The sequence below is a fragment of the Aristolochia californica genome, unplaced genomic scaffold (assembly GCF_029961685.1).
Source record: "Aristolochia californica isolate CCGP_79_NKW_82.1479 unplaced genomic scaffold, dmAriCali1.0.hap1 SCAF_16, whole genome shotgun sequence".
Lineage (NCBI taxonomy): Eukaryota > Viridiplantae > Streptophyta > Magnoliopsida > Piperales > Aristolochiaceae > Aristolochia > Aristolochia californica.
The window spans coordinates 6,406,675-6,429,712 of NW_027181837.1; the positions used below are offsets into that span (position 1 = coordinate 6,406,675).

The 23,038-nt window shown below is 37.9% G+C and overlaps 2 protein-coding genes across 2 annotated transcripts; one reads left to right on the plus strand and one right to left on the minus strand.

Annotated features, from left to right (window-relative positions):
* Window positions 1-9,896: 9,896 nt before the first annotated feature.
* LOC137952569 (uncharacterized) lies at window positions 9,897-17,640 on the plus strand. Its single transcript, XM_068799650.1, has 15 exons — window positions 9,897-10,055; window positions 10,258-10,344; window positions 10,452-10,679; window positions 10,904-11,065; window positions 11,137-11,190; window positions 11,324-11,470; window positions 11,574-11,937; window positions 14,116-14,217; window positions 15,416-15,630; window positions 15,752-15,838; window positions 15,940-16,167; window positions 16,306-16,467; window positions 16,549-16,602; window positions 16,680-16,823; window positions 16,899-17,640. The coding sequence occupies exons 1-15, from the start codon at window positions 9,897-9,899 to the stop codon at window positions 17,271-17,273; spliced, it is 2,568 nt and encodes an 855-aa protein (XP_068655751.1). The 3' UTR covers window positions 17,274-17,640.
* A 2,635-nt stretch (window positions 17,641-20,275) lies between these two features.
* On the minus strand, window positions 20,276-22,060 carry LOC137952570 (protein neprosin-like). The gene is made up of 7 exons (XM_068799651.1): window positions 21,953-22,060; window positions 21,763-21,849; window positions 21,442-21,642; window positions 21,128-21,289; window positions 20,990-21,043; window positions 20,737-20,883; window positions 20,276-20,650 (listed from the first exon to the last, which is right to left on the minus strand). The coding sequence occupies exons 1-7, from the start codon at window positions 22,058-22,060 to the stop codon at window positions 20,276-20,278; spliced, it is 1,134 nt and encodes a 377-aa protein (XP_068655752.1).
* Between the last annotated feature and the right edge of the window lie 978 nt (window positions 22,061-23,038).

Consider the following 23,038-nt stretch of genomic DNA (forward strand, 5'->3'; position numbering starts at 1 on the left):
TTTTTTCCAATATGAGTTTAGTTTCCTTTTTAACAAAGTCTAAAATTTTTGTATTAAAAAATCTGTTTCCTTATTCTAAGTTTCAAATATTTTAGTATCATAAATCTCCCTTATTCAAATCAAGGAAACCAAAATTTCTATTTCAAGCACACAAGTTTCTTGACCAAGATTATTTACAAAGTGAAGTTACAAACACCGGCTTGAGGGGAGTGTTAAAAGAAACTCACATTTGTAGGGTGGCATGACTAGTAAATAATGTTGGAAGACAGGGCCCAAACCCACACGACTAAAGAAGGCCCACATATCAAAGTGTATTAGAAGATGGGCCCAAGCACATAAGACCAAAGAAGACCCATGGATCCAAGAGAAATAAAAGACGGGCTCAAGGCCCACAAATCAAGCAAAAGACACACAGGCCCACATACAGTGATGGTAGGATGGTAAATAAAGCAACATCTCATAGAGATGGCAGTGATATAATTAAGTTAAAGTTCTAGGGTTAAAACCCTAAACCCTAAACCCTAACTTCAGAGGTATTATTGTAGTATTGTAGTTTCATAAATCTATAAATAGAGCTTCAGGGGGGAAGCTAAATTCATGGAGTCCTGAAAATCTCCGACTATGATTTTTCAGGATCATTCTTCGTTGTGTTTTTTTTTCCATAGTTGATATTTTTTTTTTATGTTTGTTTTATTTTTCTGCTGCTAAAACATGAAGAGACGTTTGTGATGCCGGGGAAGACAAAAAAAAAAAATCTTCCCGAGTAGTGTTTCTACTACTACTGGTTGTCGTCTTCGCTTAACTTCACCGCTCGACCATCACCAACAGTGTCAGCGATGCCCGCCACGGCCCCTGTTGGAAGCTTGTGCTGCCGTTCTGGAGGAAATAATTCCTTTGTGAAATTATTTCTGTCAAGCCGAGGTCTGTTTTGCCAAAGGTCACGTCGTTGTTGCCGAAGACGATGACACCATGAACGTGAGAAGAAGTACCAGTCCAACTTACCATCCTCGGGGAAGAAGATGTATTGTTGCTGTCTTTATTTGGCTGACGGGAAAGACGACCCACTGTCGCCGGAGAAGAAGTTCTGATGCCATTGCTGCTGCATTTTTTTTCCCGTCATTCTCTACCCAAGCCGCACGGGGAAGATGACCAACCGCCACCACCTTCATCATCAAAAGTGAAAGTGTCGTCCTCCTTGTCTCCGGAGTTTTTCCGACGGCAGAAGACACGATGACGTTGGTTGGTTTTTTAAACTTACGGGCGATGAGGCAGAAACCGCCAGGGGAGGGAAGAGAGAACTGTTGGCGATCGTCGACGTCGGAGAGGCCGAAAAGGGTCTGGAAAGATTTGTAAGTCTTAATCATGAATTTCTACTAACAACATGAAATTCATTATGAATTAAACGGAAGATAAATCATACCTCCTTCCATACGCTTCAAATTCCTTCACTTTGTTTTCTGGGTGCTTCCGATCTCTGAGCACTCACGGCGATGGCACTGAACTGAAGGGGAATGAGAGTGACGAGACAGGGGACCGAAAACCATTCTTAACCGAAACCAACCTCCCATCAAGGTTCATGGTTTCGTATTACCGAGGGAGCGGCAACTGCTGGAAGTTGCAACTGCCAGAAGTTTGAGACCACATAATGAGAAAACCGTTTCTCATAAAAACGGTTTACATTCTCCCACTTGGTCCAAACTTCTAATATAATCTTAAACCCAGTGATAATCTGAATTTAAGTAATAAATACATGAATCATGGCGATAGGTCATCTAATGACGAGTATTATCTTCCATGTATTACTATGTATGTATTACTTATACTTTATGAATAAACCCTATGTTTACTCTTGGTCCAACACAGATGAATTTTCTCACAATTAAAGTGCACTTAAATATGAGAAAAACATCACATTAATTAAGAATTTCACTGAAATAACATTGTTCATACAATGAAAAAATTTACATAGTGGAAACAAGTCCCATATTCACAACATGATCCTTGAATTTAAACGGTGGCATGTCCTTAGTCAAAGGATCTGCGATCATTAAATCAGTGCTGACGTGCTCAATGACCACTTTCTTTTCTTTAACACGTTCTCGTATGGCCAAATACTTTATATCGATATGTTTACTTCGACTTCCACTTTTGTTGTTCTTGGCCATAAAAATAGCAGCTAAATTATCACAATATATTCTTAATGGCCTAGAGATAGAATCTACAATTCTAAGCCCAGAAATGAAACTCTTAAGCCATACACCATGTGAAGTAGCCTCAAAACAAGAAACTAACTCGGCTTCCATAGTCGACGTGGCGGTCAAAGTCTGTTTGGCACTCCTCCATGATATTGCTCCACTGGCCAACAAGAAAATGTATCCTGATGTTGATTTGCGGGAATCAAGACAGCCAGCAAAGTCAGAATCTGAGTAACCAATGACTTCTAAATTGTTCGTCCGCCTATACATCAGCATGTAGTCTTTGGTTCCTTGAAGGTACCTCATGACTTTCTTTGCAGCTCTCTGGTGGTCTAACCCGGGATTACTCTGATATCGCCCCAACATCCCAACAGCAGAAGCATATGGAATGTCCTTCATTTGTTCCCTTTCAAGGTCGTTCTTCGGGCATTGGTTCAAATTGAACCGATCACCCTTCACAATGGGAGCTACACTTGGTGAACAACTCTTCATCTGGAATCTCTCTAACACTGTATTAATACAGGTTTCTTGAGACAGACCTAAGATACCTCGAAATCTGTCTCTATGAATCTTAATGCCAATGACATAAGATGCTTCACCCATATCTTTCATATCAAAATTGTTAGAGAGAAATTGTTTCACCTCATGTAGAAAACCCTTATCATTGGTTGCTAGCAAAATGTCATCCACATATAAAACAAGAAAACAGATTTTACTCCCACTGACCTTCTGGTATATACATTGATCCATAATGTTTTCGACAAACCCGAATGAAGAAATTACATTATGGAATTTCAAATACCATTGGCGGGATGCTTGTTTTAATCAATATATTGACTTTTTTAACTTGCAAACCAATTGGTCACCATCACTAGAGGGGAATCCTTTAGGTTGTTTCATGTAAACCTCCTCCTCTAGATCTCCATTGAGAAATGTCGTTTTCACATCCATTTGTTGCAGCTCTAAATCAAAATGGGCTACTAATGCCAAAATAATGCGCAAGGAATCTTTCTTAGATACAGGAGAAAAAGTTTCCTTGTAATTGATTCCTTCTTTCTGAGTGAATCCCTTAGCAACGAGTCTTGCCTTGTATCGCTCAATGTTGCCTAATGAGTCTTTCTTTGTTTTAAAGACCCATTTACATCCAATGGTTTTAAATCCATTAGGCAACTCAACAAGATCCTAGACTTTATTACTCTTCTCAGTGTATCTACCATAATATTCTCCACCTCTATCTGATCTCATGATCTTAATTTGCTTACCGCATTGTGTCTCTACTTCAGCCTTAAAGATCTTAAAGGCATCTAAAGCTTCATACTTGTTATAAAGCATGTAGAGATACATGTATCGTGAGGAATCATCTATAAAAGAGATGAAATATTTCTGACCATGTGAGTCCATGTCTAGACTACATATATCAATATGTATGATCTCTAATATGGTTGAACTCCTATTGGCACCTTTATTTGACTTGTTAGTCTGCTTTCCCTTAATGCAGTTTACACAAGTCTCAAAATCAGTAAAATCCAGAGTATTAAGTACCCCTTCATTCACTAATATTTTAATTCTATCTATGGAGATATGACCTAATCTCCGGTGCCATAATGTAGAGGAATCCTCATTAATAACACCTCTTTTATTACCAGTGTGAACATGCATTGAACCCTAAGTGGCATTGTTTTGTAAATTTATGCTATAAAGACCATTAGACAATGTACCATTCCCAACACAATCAGACTTATAATATAAACTGAAAGATGAGTCTGAAAAGTTAAAAGAATATCCATAAGGTACAAGCCTTGAAACTGAAATCAAGTTTTTGGAGAAACTTGGAACATAAAAGGTCTTTTCTAATTTTAAAACAAAGCCACTACTTAAAGTTAAATAGCAACTTCCAATAGCGTCCATATGTGAGCTCATCTGATCTCCTGAGAAAATGTGATGCTCACTTCCCACTGGTTTCCTTAGGTTTTGCAAACCCTGCAAGGAATTCGAGATGTGGATTGTTGATCCAGAATCAATCCACCAAGTGTAATTATTGACATTAACCATATTAGAGTCATAACAAACAAATGAGGTTGGTGTACCTTTGTCAGCAAGCCATTTCTGAAACTTGGCACATTCCTTCTTCATGTGTCCCTTCTTTTTACAGAAAAAAACACTTGGAATCTTCCTTAATACCAGCTTGGGGGGATATTTACCCTTCCCTTTTTGTTTGGCTTGATACTTGCCCTTTCCATGTGTTGCCATCATGACATTTTCTCCTTGTTCCATCACCAATCTCCCTTCCTCTTGAATACACATGGTCAAAAGTTCATTAACTGACCATTTATCTTTATGTGTGTTGTACGAGATTTTGAAGGGTCCATATTGGCGCGGAAGGGAATTCAGAATGTAATGCACCACGAAAGATTCTGACATATCAACCTCAAGATTTTTTAATTGAGCCACAATATCCCTCATTTGCATGATGTGCTCACGCACGCCTCTCATACTGGTGTGCTTTAGGGATGAGAACTTCATGATTAGGGTGCTTGCTAATGCCTTATCTAAAGTGACAAATTGAGCATCAATGGCTTTCAGCAAGTCTTTGACATTTTCATACTGCTCAACAGAACCACGAATACCAGCAACAATTTTAGTCTTAATGAACAATACATTGAGGCGATTAGATCGCTCCCATCGTTCATAAAGTGTAATTGCAGCTACAGTGCTGGTATCAGTAATTACAGGTAGTTCGTCTTTCCTAATAGCATAATCTATGTCCATCCACCCTATATGAAGAAGTATTCTCTCTTTCCAGACCTTATAGTTATCTCCCTTAAGATCAGGGATATCATAACGAAAATCAGAGAAATGTGCAGGTTGTACAACTACATAAAAGTACAAATTACATGCCAATGTTAAAATTGAGGCCTGAATAAAATATCATGTTTTACCAATGTAAATCATGCTTAAAAATCAAATCAACTGACTAAAAAACATTGCCTGTGGGCTAAATGTTTTTAATTCAAGTAGATTCAAGATTCTTTATGAGTAAACTTGTTGATAAAACTATCAAATTATTTATGAATTCATAATTCCTGTGGATAAATTATGAATAATTTGATATTTTATCCTAATTAATATACTCAAATATAATAAAAAATTCCTGTGGGATAAAATTTATTATATTAAGTATAATTAATTACAATCAATATCTAATTTTTCTTTATGATAAAACTATCAAATTTTTTATGAATTCATAATCCCTGTGGGTAAATTATGAATAACTTGATACTTTATCCTAACTAATAAACTCAAATATAATAAAAATTCTTGTGGGATAAAATTTATTATATCAAGTAAAATTAGTTACAATAAATGTCTCATAATCTTTATGTGATCCTAATCATAATATATAGTTTTGATTAAGTTAAAGATGTTGTGGCTACTCTCTAATTAATAAAAATTATATGGATCACTAGACATTAAATCTCATAAATATATGAGAATAGCATGAATTGCATAATTGTAACTTACACTAACATGTTATCATTATGCACCAAATATGCTCATAAGATATGCATAATTAAAAACTATAATATTATGCATAACTTTAATTTAATGCATTTACATATAAGCCAAAAAATGCATAACTGTAAGAGGAAATAAATTTATAATTTCCTATATACTAAACAGCAGACGGTCAGTGGCTTAATAGTCACTGGCGCACATAAATATGCGACCGCACGGGTTCGAATCCCGCTGGCGCAAAAACAATTTAAGCATCGAGTTGGCTCAGCCTAGGAACGGCGAGCCAACTCAACTTGTCCGAGTCGACTCAATTTTTTTTTTCGAGTCAACCCGATCTGAGTTGCGGTTGCCGAGTAGGAACGGCAAGTCGAAGAAAACTCGTCCCGAGCCAACTCGTTCGGTATTTAAAGAAATACCTTATGATTTTAATTAAATCTTTCTGCGCGTTGGAGGTCGTCTTCAACCTCCAGCCGCACGCAGAAGAAAACTTCGCCGGGGTTCTTTCAAGTCGTCGACACCGGAAAACAGTTCGGAATTGTTTTCGGCATCGGCACTGCGTCTCCGACGCTCTCAGGCGTCACGAGACAGCCGCCGCAGTGAGCTCACAGAGAGCGTCCTACGACAGCCTCCATCGGTGGTCGACGCCAACAACCATGTGGAATGGTCGCCGGCGCCGGCGTCATGCTCGATGCTGGCTGTCGCCGATGCCAGAGTCCCGACACCTGTGAGCGCGGAATTTGTTTTAAAAAACAAAACAGAACAGAGACCGAACAGAGTCTCTTGGAATCGAAACGCTGGATCAGAGGTCTGCTCTGATACCAATTGTAAGTCTTAATCATGAATTTCTACTAACAACATGAAATTCATTATGAATTAAACGGAAGATAAATCATACCTCCTTCCATACGCTTCAAATTCCTTCGCTCTGTTTTCTCGGTGCTTCCGATCTCTGAGCACTCACGGCGATGACACTGAACTGAAGGGGAATGAGAGTGACGAGACAGGGGACCAAAAACCATTCTTAACCGAAACCAACCTCCCATCAAGGTTCATGGTTTCGTGTTACCGAGGGAGTTGCAACTGCCAGAAGTTTGAGACCACGTAATGAGAAAACCGTTTCTCATAAAAACGGTTTACAAGATTTACTATTTTTTTTAGAAACTCCTTTGGGCTTCAGTTTGGAAAGTTTCCTCTGGTTTTTCCGTCGCGAGGGGAAGAAGCACTGATCAGCCGGGTCAATGCCTGTTCAACCCAACCCGGACCGGGCCGAGAGCAACCCAACAAATCACTAGTCTGTTCCAGACCGTGTCAACTAGGACCAACTCAGTCCGGGTCAACTCAACTCGGGCCACCTATTTTCTACCTCGGTATACATGCCCAAGATTTTGACGCGACTCGATAATTTTTTTCTTTGGCTGGATTATTATTTTTGAAGAATTGATAGATTATTCCTTAGTCAACATATTATTTGGTCTAGATATGTGCATTGGATTATTTCATGGGTCATTTTACAAGGATTATTTTGAGTCGTGTTAAATGGGTCCAAGCCAAGCCCATTTCAGTTGCTCCTATTATGTCTCTTTTGATGAGACATTATTTTTGAAGAAGAGGTGGCCTCATACCATTATTTATTGTCAACCCCAAAAAAAATATCAATTTTTTTGGTTGGGAGTCCATGACGAAGGAACTTCATCCTTGTCAAAAATATCAAATTTATTTGTGGTTGGGAGTCCATGACGACGAAACTTCATCCCCATAAAAAATATCAAATTTATTTGTGGTTGGGAGTCCATGACGGAGGAACTTCATCCCCGTAAAAAGTATCAAATTTATTGGTGGTTAGGAGTCCATGACGGAGGAACTTCATCCCCGTAAAAAATATCAATTTTTTGTGGTTGGGAGTCCATGACGGAGGAACTTCATCCTTGTCAAAAATATCAAAATTTTTGTGGTTGGAAGTCCATGACGGAGGAACTTCATCCCCGTAAAAAATATCACATTTTTGTGGTTGGAAGTTCATGACGGAGGAACTTATTGTTATATTTATGTTACTTCCCCCCGTTAATATCATATATTACTCTACCATTTGAGAGTCGTTGTCTTGTGGAGGGACATGGTGGTGGAGGTGGACACTTCAGCACAATGTCTTAGCGGCTAGAAGTGATTTACTCTCACTGATATAATACCAGCTGGGCCTCATGAATGAGAGCACCAGCGTGTGGGGGAGTGTTGGAAGATGAATGTATATTATACAAGAACGATTTTATACATCATTTGCAGCAAGCTGGGAGTTAATGTTGTTCTCTCACCCCCAGCTTGAGGGAGTGTTGGAAGACAAGGCCCAAGCCCACACGACCAAGGAAGGCTCAAATATCAAAGTGTATTAGAAGATGGGTCCAAGCCCATAAGACCAAGGAAGACCCATAGATCCAAGAGAGATAGAGGACGGGCTCAAGGCCCACAAATCAAGGAGAAGTCCCATAGGCTCACATACAGTGATGGCAGGATGGTAAATAAAGGGTCATCTCATAGAGATGTCAGTAATATAATTAAGTTAAAGTTCCAGGGTTAAAATCCTAAACCCTAAACCATAAGTTCAGCGGTATTATTATAATATTATAGTTTCATAAATCTATAAATAGAGCTTCAGGGGGAGGGTTAGGAGAATCAATTCCATAACCCTTCTTCTTCCAGTTTTCTCCCAATGAGTTTTCTTCCCTTTTTTTCCATGAGCTAAATTTATGGAGTCCTGAAAATCAACACTAGTAAATAAGGAGAACTTTAATAGATATGTCATAGAATTGTAATTATACAAGTTGGTATACGTCCTCTTAGTCTTTTTCTTTTTGAAGCATGTAGGCTTAAGGACACTGTAGTTATTATAAATAACTTAAAAAAAATATAAATATAGCCTCAAGGCATATGGTAGAGCATTCAAGCCTCCTCCTCTTGGCTCAAATTCGTCCATATGCTTCTCTCTATTTTTCTCTTCTTTCTCTCCCTTGGTTTCTTCTCTCCTCTCTCTCAAGAGCTGGAGTTCCTCTATTCTCTCATTCCCTTGAGATCTTTTGGGATTATGTGTTGGCCCTAGAAATCAACATTATGAGATATCTAAGTCGTCAAAGAAAGATGTGGGGGTAGCAGGACAACACACCTTTCATCATCACCCTTGTTTTTCACCAAAATAGAGAATGGGAAGTTCCTCCCCTTCCCTATAGTACCTCCCTTGCTTGAAGAGAAGGAGATTATGGGGAGGGGGCATGGGAAGTCCTCCCCTAACGTCCTGTTTTTGCATGGAAAAAAAAGGGGTATGGGTGGAGGCTATCCACCTCCTATTGTGTCTCCTTTTTCACAAAAAAAAGGGAGAAATATGGGAAGGAGAAGGAGAGTCTCCACTTGCATCGCCATTTCTGAGTACTTGAGGGATGATCTTAAAGGATAGACACACATGGGACCTACAAATGAGTAGAAACTCTTCAGGTTAATTAATGGAGAAGTGGGTTTACTAGCTTCGCTAATCGTTTTAGGATGGGCATTAGACCTAACTTTATATAATACAAAGAATGTGTTTATTTATAGGTCTTCACCTAAATTTTGCACGAATAGAAGCCCAAAAAATAAGGCCCATTCATGAGGGATTGTGTTAAATAATAGTTTGAGGTGGATAAAAAGATATTAGCTTTATTAGTTATTTGGAAAAGATAGTTACTAACTTGACTATTCAGTTTGGAATGAAGCTCAAACCAAAATTTCACAAAAAGGATCTCATCCTTCCTCTAACATCTCCACTTTCATGCAAAAAAAGGCAAACAATGGGGCAGGGGGAGTGCCCATTCTTCTAATATGGGGCACTCCTCTCTTTTCACGGGTGCCAAGAGATGTGAGGATGATCCTCTATCTACTGCTTTTGTAAGTTTTTGAAATAGAATATATTAAAAAACTATCTTACTTCAATCGTTTCTTTTAAGAATAAGACGTTGAATGGACCAAATGAGGAAATATAACATGCTACTAGCTGGCTGTTTAAAATTACAGCTTCATAGGAGGTCACATTAGGAAATTACTCTTTAAGATTTCTCTCCTCCTCCCTTATTTGGAATTATACATTTAATTCAGGAGCTGTATTTTTAAAACTGTCCTTATAGTTAATCTCTTTCTTCTTCGTTTTCGTTTCAATCAGGCTCCATGGCTCGACCTGTAAGCCTCACTTTGCAATGCGCGATGCTACTCTTCATGGCCTTGTTCATGTTTCTGGGTCATTCAAGGAGTCTCACCGCAGATGAATATCTCGAAATGAAGAGGCTCCTCAAGTCCCTCAATAAACCAGCATTGAAAAGCATTAAGGTAAGCTGCCGATCCAATAGTACTGCCGTATATGTTACACTCCATCCATAACTGATAAAATCAATCTTTGGTTTTCAGCACTGCAAATGTCTCTTTATACTTTCTTTTGCTTCTTCCACCTGTTGATGTCTCTTTATACTTTCATTTGCGTCTTCCGCCTGTTGAGTTTCCAACAACTAAAAGTAGTATTTGGTGTGAACAGACTGAAAATAGAGATATCTTTGATTGCGTCGACATATACAAGCAACCGGCGTTCGATCACCCTCTCATGCAGAATTATACGATTCCTGTATGGGATTAAGATCAGTTTATGTTCCTATCTTCTATTCTTATACTTTTTCTTTTACTTGTTCATCCTCAGATCTGATAATGCTTGATTTGGTATATGATGTTTAGAAGAAGCCAACTTTCCCTCCAAAGTGGGGGAACGCCTTTGTTCCTTCCAATGCGTCAGCGGTGGTAAGGCTCCCAGATGGAGGCTGCCCCGATGGAACAGTTCCTATCAGAAGGGTTAAAATGGAGGATCTCCTAAGAGCTCCCTCTATCTCTTACTTTGGAAAGAAGCACGGCATCAATGGTTCTTCTTCTGGCGGCTCTATCAATAGTCTCCCCGACAATCATCATGTATGTTTTTTTTCTTTTGCTTTTTAATTGCCCACTGAAAGTATGAATGAGACTTGCAATTCAGGTGCTAGAATCTGATTCTTTAATTTGCTCGAGACTTTGTAATGGGTCGAGATCTGCCATGAATATGTGAATGTTTGAACCCAGCGAACCACTATCAGTTCTATTTCATTAATATAGAATTTACCTCTACCATCTGATGTATTTTTCTTGATGTTTCATAGTGGGCGAAAATAGACACCAAGCCTGGTGACTTCTATGGAACATCAGTGCACATGAATGTGTGGAAACCAAATGTTGGAAGCATTGACAAATCTAGCAGCGCCAAGTTCTGGTTGGTTAGTGGACCTGAAGATCAACTCAATACCATAGAGGCAGGGTGGACGGTAAGCCCCTTTTCAAATGACAGAAATTTGAAAAAAATTTCTTTCTCTGATCTGTCGAGTGAAAATCACAGGTAGATGGCCGGCTCTACGGGGATCTGGAACCTCGAATTTTTATATATTGGACTGTAAGCACTAAGAAACTCGTTTATGGTTGTTTTCAAACAAAGGAAGGAAATTGTTTTTGGCTTCATCTCTTTGATACATACTGCCGTGCTTGTCTAATCCATCTCTTCGTATCTTGCTTCTTCCTGTTAAAAGTCAGATGGGTATGGCAAAACAGGCTGTTATAATACACTTTGCTCAGGCTTCGTGTCAGTTCACAGAGAAGTACCCATAGGCGCTGCAATAAATCCGATATCTAAAGAAGGTGGAGATCAGTTCGCTGTGGGAATATCAGTGTGGAAGGTAGGAGGAAGAGTAGTTGCAGACATAGAAGAAAGTACTCTTCCAAGCTTTACTTGAAATTCTGCAAGAAATCTAATGACCCAGATTAAATTATTTCGTGCAGGATCCAACAGAGTGGTGGCTGTATATAAATGATGAAGTAGTGGGTTTCTGGCCATATCAGTTCTTCAACCACTTGAACCAAAAGGCTGACCTTGTCATGTGGGGAGGAGAGGTTTATAGCCCAAACGGTCAAGGTTTGCCTCCCATGGGCAGTGGAATCGCTCCTGGAGGTCGCGATGACGATGGGTGGCAGAAGGCATGCTACATGAATAATATTTTTACAGTTAACAATAAGAACGAGTACGTGGTTGGCCCCAAAGACACTGATATTTTCATCGACAGGCGCAAATGTTACAACTTAGTTGACCTAGGGGTGGTCGATAATCCAAACTGGGGTCGATCCTTTTACTTTGGTGGACAATGCTAGAACTCATCTTGCTATCTGCGTTAAGAATTTTAAGATTTTCTGTGGAGTACTGCTTTCATATGCTATCATAAAAGTGAACTTTGTTCAATAATATAAATAGATTCACTTCATAAAAGTGAACTTTGTTTCAGCTGTCCACCTTCTGCCTAGTAATGCTTGATTTGCTACATGGTGCTCAGGCGAAGCCCACTTCCCCTCTAAAGAGGAGGAATTGTTTTGTTTCTTCCAATTCATCAGTACTGGACATAAAAGCTCCGAGAGGGAGGCTGCCATGAAGGAACAGTTCCTACCCTAAGGGTTCAAATGCAGGATCTGCTAGGAGCTCTCTATCTCCCACTTCCGAATTCCCCATTCACGATTTCTTTTCCAGAATTTTCGTTCTTAGCTTTCTGATCATACCATCCTGGTTTAACCATTGGATTTTGGCTATTAAACTGTTGACCCAAACCCGACCAGCTTATCTGATCAATGACCCTGTACTTTCGAATTTTGCCTTATCTGAATGCAAAACTTAATCCACTTCTTTAATTTCTTGAATTAGGAGAAAATTAAGAAAAGAAATCTTGCAAAATATAGAGATACCCAACGATGAAGTAGCATAAATCATTGAAACTAAGGCTGTGTTTTGAACACAGAAAAGTGGAGAGAAAAGAAAAGAAATAGAAGAGAAAGAAAAAGAAAAAAAAATGTTTCTTTTCTTTTGTTTGGATGCCCATGGTAAATGAGAGAGAAAATGGAAGAGAAGTATACTTTCTCTTATTTGGATACACGCAAAAAATGAAAAAGAAAAGAGATAAAGTGATTTTTTTTCTCTCTTAAAGATTCTCTGCTGCTAAACAATAAAAAATACCTTTTTCCCCCCCTTTTTTTGGGTTCCAAATAGGCCCTAAAAGAAACTTGCATCACGCAAACCACACATGGAAGTTACCTTGCGTGTGTTGCGATACTTGAAAAGCAGTCTTGAACAAGATTTGTTTTTCCCTTCTTAGAAAAATTTATCATTATGAGCTTTTTTTTATTCAGATTGGGCTGATTGTTCAATATCTCATAGATCCACTATAGTTATTATGTTTTTCTGGGATATTCTCTAAATTTTTTGCAGAAAAAAAGGCAGAAAACCATATCTCTCTCGTCAGCAGAAGCCGATTATAGAGCCATGATAAATACATGTTGTGAATTATCTTGGTTATACTCATTATTGATAGAGTTGAGAATATTACACGTGTAGCTAATATTGTTATATTTTGATAACACAACTGCCTTACATATAACAGCCAATCCTGTTTTCCATGAAAGAACCAGACATATAGAGATGTATTTCATTTTATTTGTGACAAGATACAAGATGGTTCAATTATAACCAAATATGTTGTTTCAACAAATCAGCTTGCGGATATGTTCACCAAGCCATTGGGAAAAGAAGCTTTCTCAACTATGATGCACAAGTTGGGAGTTTTTTATATTCATTGTCTAACTTGAGGGAGAGTGTAGAGAAGATCAATGCTGAGAAGATATACCATTAATGTAAATATATTGTATAGAATCGTGAGATTCACATGATTGTAGAAATCACTCTAGTGATTGTCAATTCCTTGTATAAAGCTACGTCTCCCTTCAATAGAAATTATTTCGGAAAGGAAAATACAAGTAGCCTTGCCTGGAATGTCTGCCCTGTCATTTTTCTGTTTTTCTTTTCAATGAATCTCTTATTGAGATGATCTTGGAATAAAATCTCTTTGGATACCAGCATGTAATCAAATATTAATTACCATTCAGAAAATTAAAGTATCAAAATCCCATGTAAAGAACGGAAGTTTGCTACTAAATAGAAGCTAAACCAAGATTTCCCATTGAAACGAAATCGAGAGATTAATGCCTTTTATTTTGTGAAGTGAATCAAAATTTCTGCGGAAGATTCTCTGAACATATTTAGAGCTTCTATGTTTACTATTTGAACAGATTTGAACAAATGAAAATCAGAAGCATTTCCATTCCGACTCTCCACGCCATGGCTTACTGCAGCACTACCCTCCACTCGATTATTCTCTGCTGCCTCGTCTTCTACAGCGTTTTCTATGAATGTAAGAACGTACTCTTCTTTTTCTCTTGCCTTTTCTCCTTTTCTTCTGTTCTACGCCATGATTTCAATTAATTTATTTTTCATTATTGAGTGCAGGCACTGCTGCAAAGGGGGAGACACAGGCAACAGCTGAAGTGAACCCAATTGAAGCATTCTGCAAGAAGACACCTGACAACCAATGGTTGTGCGACTTCGCTGGTATTGTTTATAAAACCAAAGAAGAGTGCCTGAAGTATTGTTTTTCTTAGCTGTGGATGGTTATATATTCAGGATGTAATGTGTACCGTTCAAGCGTTCGAGCACTCTATGGAATAAAAACTGGTTATTCTCTTATTAATATATTAAGAGCATTCCTCTTCCTTTATGCTTATATTGATATGTTAATCACATTAATGTTTAGTTATTTTCTCTTTTACATCTATGATGAGCCCGTCTGGTTTGAGGTCTCACCAATCTTGACAACCCTTGAAAAGCCACTGTTCAGAATGCCATCGGTCAACTTAATCAGTAATATTGAACTTCTTAAGCATGATCTATTTCAAAATGAGTAGTCAGAGTTAGACCTCATCCCAAAGTAAAAACAATTTAAGCTTAATTTTTTTTTCATGGATTGGGGTGGGTATGAGTTGGGTTTTTGAAAAACCCCACCACCCAAACGTACCCCTAAACCGGTCGCATGAGATCCACTGATAGACTTGAAAATCCAATTTTTTCCTTGCTCTAATCCTACTGATGTCTTTTTATCGATCTTCTCCTTCCTGTTTGGCAAAACCCAGTGGTGTCCGGTTTCATAAAACGATACTGATTTCAGCAAAGCCAAGGGAATCTCTAAAGAAGTTTTGTAATATGAAATGTGTACGTTTAAGTAGGTAAAACAAGCATTCAATGGAATAAAAGGCGCTTATAAACTTTTTATCTGTTAATCAGATTACGTTCACTAAGTCTTTCTTCAACTTCTATGAATAGCCTATCTGGTTTTTGTTTCTGCGCTTCTCCAGTGACCCAATTGTGCCGTCACAAAGAAATCAATCAGCTTCCATTGTAATTATTTTCTTATGAGTACTTGACTCTTGTTTAAAGCCTCTCCTCACTGATCTCCAGAAGCATGGCAGCATATGCGGGTTATGTCAGTGGGAGCAGTTGGCGATATTAATTAATGCAAATAAAAAGGCTAGCGAAAGGATAGTGAGGGGCGGTTTGAGAGGGCTGATTCATTTTCTGCAACCAGTTTTTAATGGAATGGAATCTTCATATTGTGCGTCCTGTTGCAACTGACAAAAACAAGGCATTGATAGTGCACTATCTAGGAAGAACCTGCAACAAACTAACGAAATCTGTTTTAGAAGTAACGCATAGCATTTGTTTGATGGGTGAAATAAAAAGTGCCAAACTCCAGAGATGTCTTGCCATCCATCTTCTTCTTCTTCTTCATCTTCTTCCTCCATGGCGAATCGGAGTCCCATTATTGCTTTCAGGTTGCAGAAACAGATATTAGTTTGGCTTGTAATTTGTGTGGCCTTCAGTGAAGGCAACAGTGTGTCTAAAGAAGAGTATTTGAAACTAAAGAGACATCTCAAGTTTCTGAACAAGCCGGCAGTGAAGAGCATCGAGGTAAGGCTTCTTATAGATGATGAGATCGACAACTATTCTATCCAGGGTCTTCTAACAAACGGTGACATTATAAAATCGTCTGTTTCATCTAGTGAGGCAGTGTTATTTTCTGTTAACGCAGACTGATTATGGAGATATATTCGATTGCGTGGATATGAATAAGCAGCTTGCTTTTGATCATCCTGCGCTCAAGAATCACACAATCCAGGTTATATCATTTTTATTTTTTTGTCTTTCTGTAGTTCTTTTTTGTTTTTTATTTTGTATTCTGCAGTCTTGACTTTAGAACTTTACATAATTGTCTTACAGATGAAACCAAGTTCTCTGCCCAAGAGAAATGGAAATGAGAATTTTTCAGCAGCATTGTTGGATATTGGGCTTCCTGGTGAAGGTTGTCCGAAGGGAACGGTTCCCATCAGAAGGGTTAAAATGGAGGAGTTAATGAGGGCTCCCTCTCTATCAGACTTCGGAAAGAAATACTTTCAAAATGGCACAAAACCATTCTTCGAATATTATAATCGTCGTCGTCATCATCATGTAGCTCGCTCCCTTGTCTCCAGTAACCTTCTTTCAGTTTTTTAAGCTTGAATAAAAGCATCAAAACATCAAGAATATGAATATAGCTACAGACGGTTCTTCAAGTTTTTAAATGTAGTAACGCTTTTGACCATCCAGTGGGCACAGGACGATACTGACGATGGCATATTCTATGGCGCCAAAGTGGGAATTAATCTTTGGGAACCCAATGTACCGAGCAACAGTGAATTTAGTCTTGCCAAGTTCTGGCTTACCAGTGGCTTTTATGAACAACTCAACACCATTGAAGCTGGTTGGTTGGTAAGTAGTGGAAATTAATGGCGTAATTTTCTATCAGAGGCATTTTCAGGAGTTCTTAAAATTAACTGGTAATTTCCTTAGGTCTATCCACGACTCTTCCTCGACAATCATGTTCACCTGTTCGCACTGTGGACAGTAAGTTTTTACTATTCACCAGCTCTGATTCTCTGATATGATCATTCTTATAGTAACTGTCTTATTTCAAACATCAGGCAGATGGTTATCGCTCTGGCTGCTTCAATCTTTACTGCCCAGGCTTTGTCCAAGTTAGCGACAAAGTGCCTCTGGGTACAAGACTAACTCCTCCATCTACCTTCGGTGGAGTCCAATACGAGATAGAACTTCTTGCATTCTTGGTATGCTCTGTTAAAAGCATTGTCAGACATAACATCGTTTTTTTTTTTTGTTAACTGTGAGGTCTTTACGTGCAGGACCCAGTTACAAAAGACTGGTGGTTGGCTTACGGGGACGAGACGGTAGGTTATTGGCCTCATACTCTGTTCAACAGTTTATCAACGAAAGCTGATCGAGTTCACTGGGGTGGTGAAGTGTTCACCCCCGATGATGGCGTCGGCCAGGATATGCCTCAGATGTGCAGCGGTCATTTTCCAGAAGAAGGATATAAGAAGGCTTGCCTCATGAGGAAAATGCAGATTGTGAAAGAGGGTAACCTCCTGGTGGATGCTCCCGAGACTACAGCTTTTGCTGATGAGCCCAGTTGCTACAATGCTATAGACAAAGGAAGAGTTGATGGTTGGGGAAGGACTTTCTACTTTGGAGGACCCGGTGGCAAATGTATGAAGTAATCCAGGACTTTTAGAGTTATCGGAGTTGTTCATTCACGTAGAACAGACAGAAATGGACGACCCTGGTTACACTCCATGCTGAGACATGTCTCAGGAGATGATGATCTTTGAAATGAGGTTTATAACTCTAATCACTAATGGATACCTATAAAAAAACTTGAATGATTTTACACATCAAAGTACAGATTTACGGTAGAATCTCCATAAAGAAACCTGAAGGAAAGGCAGCTATTAGTATGAAAATCGAGAGATTTAAATAAATAATCCTGTGTAAGAATCCCATGTAAAGAAGTGTTCAAAGAAATACAGGAATTATATGTAATTAAGTGGCATGGAATGTAATTATTTATAAGTTTATGTTCTTTCAGTTACTCTTGTACTAGGGTTATAAATCCTCACATCTATAAATAATAAGCAAGGGGAGGTACACTAGTTTATCCCTTTTCTCACCTCCCCTTGACTCGCATCAGCTCTCCCTTCTCTCTTTCTCTCTTCTACATCTTGACGAAGAAAAATCTCCTTGACTTGGGGTGCCTAAACCTTACTATGCTCTACATAAGGAAGAACCTGTTGCACCTATGGATGCTAGCACACCAGCAGAGATTGATTTTATATGAACGGTGGGAGCGATCTAATCTGTTAAGCATGATGTTCATAAAATCTCGCATTATGGCTACTATTCATGGGTCAATAATGAGTGGAAGAATGTCGTGGATTATATGAAAATTATTGAGTCATTTGATAATGCACTTGTACGTACTTTGACGGCGTAATTGTCATCCATTAAAATCACCAAAGGTGAGTGTAAGCATATAATGTGAATGAGGCTTATAGTTGCTTGACTCAAGTCCTTTGAGATTGAGATGTCTGAATATTTCTTATAGTGCACCTTATTCTAAATTCCCTCCTGTCCTAGTATGAGCCTTTCAAAATTTCTTATAGCACCAAATAAAGAAAAATAGTCAATGAATGAAATTTTGGCCATGTGTTTCTAACAAAAAGAGAGTTTTTTTTTTTTTTTTTCAAAAACAAGGAGAAAGTGCACATATGGTGACATTGAACAAAACATGAAGCATTCACATGTGGAAGCCATTGAGACATACTAACTTGTTTAGTTTTGGATTTAGAAACGTTTTTTTTTTTATTTTTTATTTCAAACCTCCATAATTTAACTTATGTATCAAGGCTTGTACTGTTGGATTTTTTAATCATATCTTATGATACTTTTACTTTATTGAATAATTCAATTATTGTTGGCAATGGTACTATGGACGATGGTTTGTGCAAAATTCATTTAAATAATTCTATTTCTCGTAGTTTGATGGCTATGCATGGTAATATTGGAGTTAAACATTGTGTTATGAATGAGAAATCCTCTATGTTGCGGTACCGAAGATTGGGTTACCTCTCCGTTGAGAGAATCAAAAGATTAGTAAATGATAAAATAATTGCATCCTTGATTTTGTTGATTTTGATTAATGTGTAAATTGCATTGAGGGAAAGCAGACCGATAAGAAACAAAAAGGTTCAGGAAAAGTTTTGACATATTAAAAATAATACACATTGATATTTGTTGTCCTTATACGAGTGCGAGTGATTAGGAACACTTTATCCTCTTTCATTCATGATTACTATATGTATTTGACTTGCGCCATAATTAGAACATATATATAAAGTAGAGGTAAATACACAATGTAGAAAATATAAAATAATGAGATCGGGTAGAAGTGAAGAATACTATATGGGAAGTGAACAAACACCTCGTCCATTTGCTTTTTTCTTAAGGAACATAGTATTGTCGTACAATATATTATATCTGGCTCACCAAATCAGCTGAAAGAAAACCCAAAACGTTATTAGATATGGTGTCAAAGGAAAGTTTTTTATTAGGTCATTGTTTAAAACAGTTAGTGGCATTTTCTGTCCATACTCATTTTGGAGCTCTACCATATTGAGACATAGAAGACTTTTTGGTACTCAATAATTCTCTAGTTGCCATGGCTACATGTATGTCCGCCGTGTATATTTTTGTTTACTTTATCATGTAATCATGTTGTAAAAGCCCAAAAATCACACGCCCAAGTGATTTTCATGCCTTCCCCCTCTTTCAGTTTAGATTTTTGGGTTTTTTACCAAAATACCTAATTTCAAAAACATATTTCGAGAAACGACGACATTATGAACTTATTTTGAAAAATACCCAACTTTGACCACAGTCCACTGTTTATGTGTACAGTCAAAGGTGACACGTAAACTTTGACTGATTACAATGTGAGTAGATGAACACATCGACTGCCATGTCACTATTCTGACACATCATCTACCATGTAAGTTGCCACGTCATTAAATGATAAAAAATTGGAATATATTTTTATTTTAAAAATCAAATTTATGAATACACTTTTTATTACCTTATATCTAAAATAATAAATTATTAAAAAATTAACTCTTATTTATTTAACACCATTTATTATCGATTAAAATATTTATTAATTAAAAAAATTCCGACATGTCATATGCCATGACGTGGCAGCTTACATGGCAAATGGCGTGTTGGAGTAGTGATATGGCAATCAATGTGTTCATCTACTTACACTATACTGCTAACGTGGTGACACGTAATCAGTCAAAGCTTACGTATCACCTTTGACTGTACACATGTACAATGGACTAGTCAAAGTTGGGTATTTTCAAAATAAGTTCATAGCGTCGTCATTTCTTGAAATATATTTTTGAAATTGGGTATTTTGGTGAAACCTCTTTTTTTTTTTTTTTCTTTTTAAAGATCATCAACCACAAAGCAACTTGGTGTAGTTTCTCGATGTAGTTTAGCTCTTCTGGATCTTATTAAGTGTTTACAAGTATTTATATGATCATAAATAAGAGTTAAAATCTGCCAGTAGACATGTATTAGTAAGCCGTTTCCAGTCTCATAGAAAAGATCAAGAACATTCATCGTTATTTTCCAGGGAAATGAGTTACTATATGATGACTGTAGTACTCTAGCAGAACCCACCAGGTCCGCCGAAGAAGAAGAATCTTCCATTATCATCATCGTCACCCTTTCCATGATCGATAACGTTGAAGCATCTGGGGACATCGGTGGCATTACTGGTGTCCGGAGGAGCATCAACTATGACGTTCTTCTTGACAACCACCCCCATCTGCCTCATGTAACAGGACTTGCCGTAGCCTTCCTCTGCGAAATGGCCACTACCCATTGGAGGGCTAGCGGCCTTTTTGGGCTTATACACCTCTCCTCCCCAAATCACCATTGAAGCACTTTTGGCTAAGTGGGTGAAGAGCGACTTTGGCCAGTAACCCACTAGTTTGTTATCATTTCCCATCGCCAGCCACCAATCTCCTCTGCGAGGATCCTGCATCCTCCTTCGTGAGTTTTGACTATCACAACTATAGGCGAAATTTAGTTGCCTCTATCACTGGCTGGGTTTCTTAACTTTACCTGGAACACCAATAGAGTGATTTCGTGTTGTCGTCCGCCATAAACTGAGGTCGGTAGAATGGCGATGCCGATGGGTATCTTGGGATTTACTTGCACGAAACCCGGACAGTCGAGATTCCAGCAACCAGTTTTATTGTAAGCATCTCTCTGATATTCATTATCACAATCAGAACCAAAGCCCAAAACAAACAATTTCTGAAATACAAATCAGATAGTTCAAGCTTAGAGCAAACGAGTTTCATAAGAATCTTACTGTCCAGAATATGAATAGTCGGGCCAAGTGATCACCAAATCGATGTGGATCCACCTGTAAATTTTTGCAAGAAATGTAATGTAAAACCAGAATTCATGGCTGATATCCTACTGAGAAGCTTGAAGTTTTTGTGCTTACCATCCATCCAGCTTCAACGGCGTTGAGTTGCTTCTCCGGCCCGCTTAATATCCACATTTGACTAGTAGTGAATTGGTTCTCATCAGTCAGTTTTGGAGCCCAAGTGTTAATATTTGCTTGAGTTCCATAGAATTCACCTTGCCCGGTGGAAAGAACTGCCCACTGACAGGCAAGAAATTAGGTAAGAAACAAAGCTATCCATTGAAATGGGTAAAGAATATGTCTTTCTGAAAAGCAGATAGCAACTAAATTTTTTATCTATTGGTTTAGTTGAAGCAGTTGAGGAACTCAAGAGTAAACTATGAATAACATACATGAAAATCTTGTTCATCTTCTTCACCAATTGCTCTCCTTCCAGATCTGGGAGGTGATTTTGTTCTTCTCACCTGGGTAGCTTTCTTTATTAGAATGGGAACAGTTCCAAAAGGGCAACCTGCTCCAGGGAGTGGTACCTCAGGCGCGGCATGTTTTGATGCCTTTGTTTTCTTTGCTTTTGGAATGTAATTGGGTCTCATCTGGAGATGGTATCCAAAATCCAGAACCAACAAACATTCAGCATATTCTTGGCAATGATGTGACAAATAACACAGAACAGAACTGATTTTAGGAAGAAGATAAAGCGTTAACAAATAGACCTGGATGATGTTGTTCTTCAGTAAAGGATGGTTAAAAGCAGGCTGCTTGGTGATATCAACACAAGAAAAGACATCTCCGTATTCAGTCTGTCATCCAAGTTCCAAGAACATTCGCGTTACCTTACCGATCCGTAGCTTCAATTGTCGAGTTATAACAAAGTACAATATGAGCAGATTTGAAAGGGTTCACCTGAATCCTCGCACTTTCTCCATCACCAAAAGCAATATAAACCACCCAGCCCAACAAGAACACAATCCTCAAGCGGCCATTTATTTCAGTAACTAATCCTGCATCCATGGCGATGCGCCAATGGACAGAAAATCTACTTGTAAACCATGGCTTCTTTCTGCTTCGTATTTATAGTACTCTACATGGAGAGAGGTGCTAAATGATGCAAGAGACTTAGTAGAAGTGAAGAATATGATGACGAGAAAATCAAGAAGTATCAAACTACATATTTGTTATTGATGAATCCTAAGTCTATGGAGAGAAAATAACTAGAAACTGGCAAAGATTTGCTCGTTGAGTGCAATGAGTACAGATAGATATGACACGTGTTGCATAATTTAGTATTTTAGATTTTACGATGTGGCTTTATTGGAGGTGCATTTTCATGAAGTTCTCTCCGAATTAGACGAAGAACAGAAGGAAGAAGCCAACTTTCAAGATAAACAAATAATAATCTCTTAGGCCCTCCTGTTAGTACCCTTTTTAGGAAATACTGGAAAAACATTTGTAGTAGAAATAAGTTGAGGGACCATTAGTGTCTCATGTTTCTTGAAAACACCATTTCTAGTTGAAAATTTTTACCAGGAAAATCATATAACTTTCTAGGTAAGATTTTTCAGCCCGAAAAAACATATGGAAATTTTTTAAATAAATATTTAACAATTGATGTTATAATACTTTCAGCATAAGACAATTTTTAGGGTAATTTTGTATTTAATATTTTATTTTACTAAAAAAATATCAGATAAGTATGGTAATGTGTGAGATTGATTATTAATTTCTATTTATTTTCTTAGAAAAAAAGGCACTAATAGGTCCATTTAATTTTTCTTAAATTTTTTAAAAATTTTTCATGTAATTCACTTGTAAGTCACTAATAGGATTTTATCTGATGGTTTCTTGAAAATGTATATCCTAGGAAAAATATTTTTAGTTTTTCTTAGGATATAAATTTCCAACTAAGGGCACTAACATGGCCTTAGGGTTGGTTGGGGGGAAAAAGTATGGTCTTAATTAGAACTCCAATTAATTAAAACTATTTGGGTG

Coding starts and splice junctions, on each gene's coding strand:
- LOC137952569 (XM_068799650.1), top strand. CDS start 9,897: ATGGCTCGACCTGTAAGCCTCACTTTGCAATGCGCGATGCTACTCTTC. Junction 10,056..10,257: donor CAGCATTGAAAAGCATTAAG/GTAAGCTGCCGA, acceptor TGGTGTGAACAG/ACTGAAAATAGAGATATCTT. Junction 11,066..11,136: donor CCATAGAGGCAGGGTGGACG/GTAAGCCCCTTT, acceptor TGAAAATCACAG/GTAGATGGCCGGCTCTACGG.
- LOC137952570 (XM_068799651.1), bottom strand. CDS start 22,060: ATGGATGCAGGATTAGTTACTGAAATAAATGGCCGCTTGAGGATTGTG. Junction 21,850..21,952: donor GAGAAAGTGCGAGGATTCAG/GTGAACCCTTTC, acceptor CTTGGATGACAG/ACTGAATACGGAGATGTCTT. Junction 20,651..20,736: donor TCACTCTATTGGTGTTCCAG/GTAAAGTTAAGA, acceptor AGGAGGATGCAG/GATCCTCGCAGAGGAGATTG.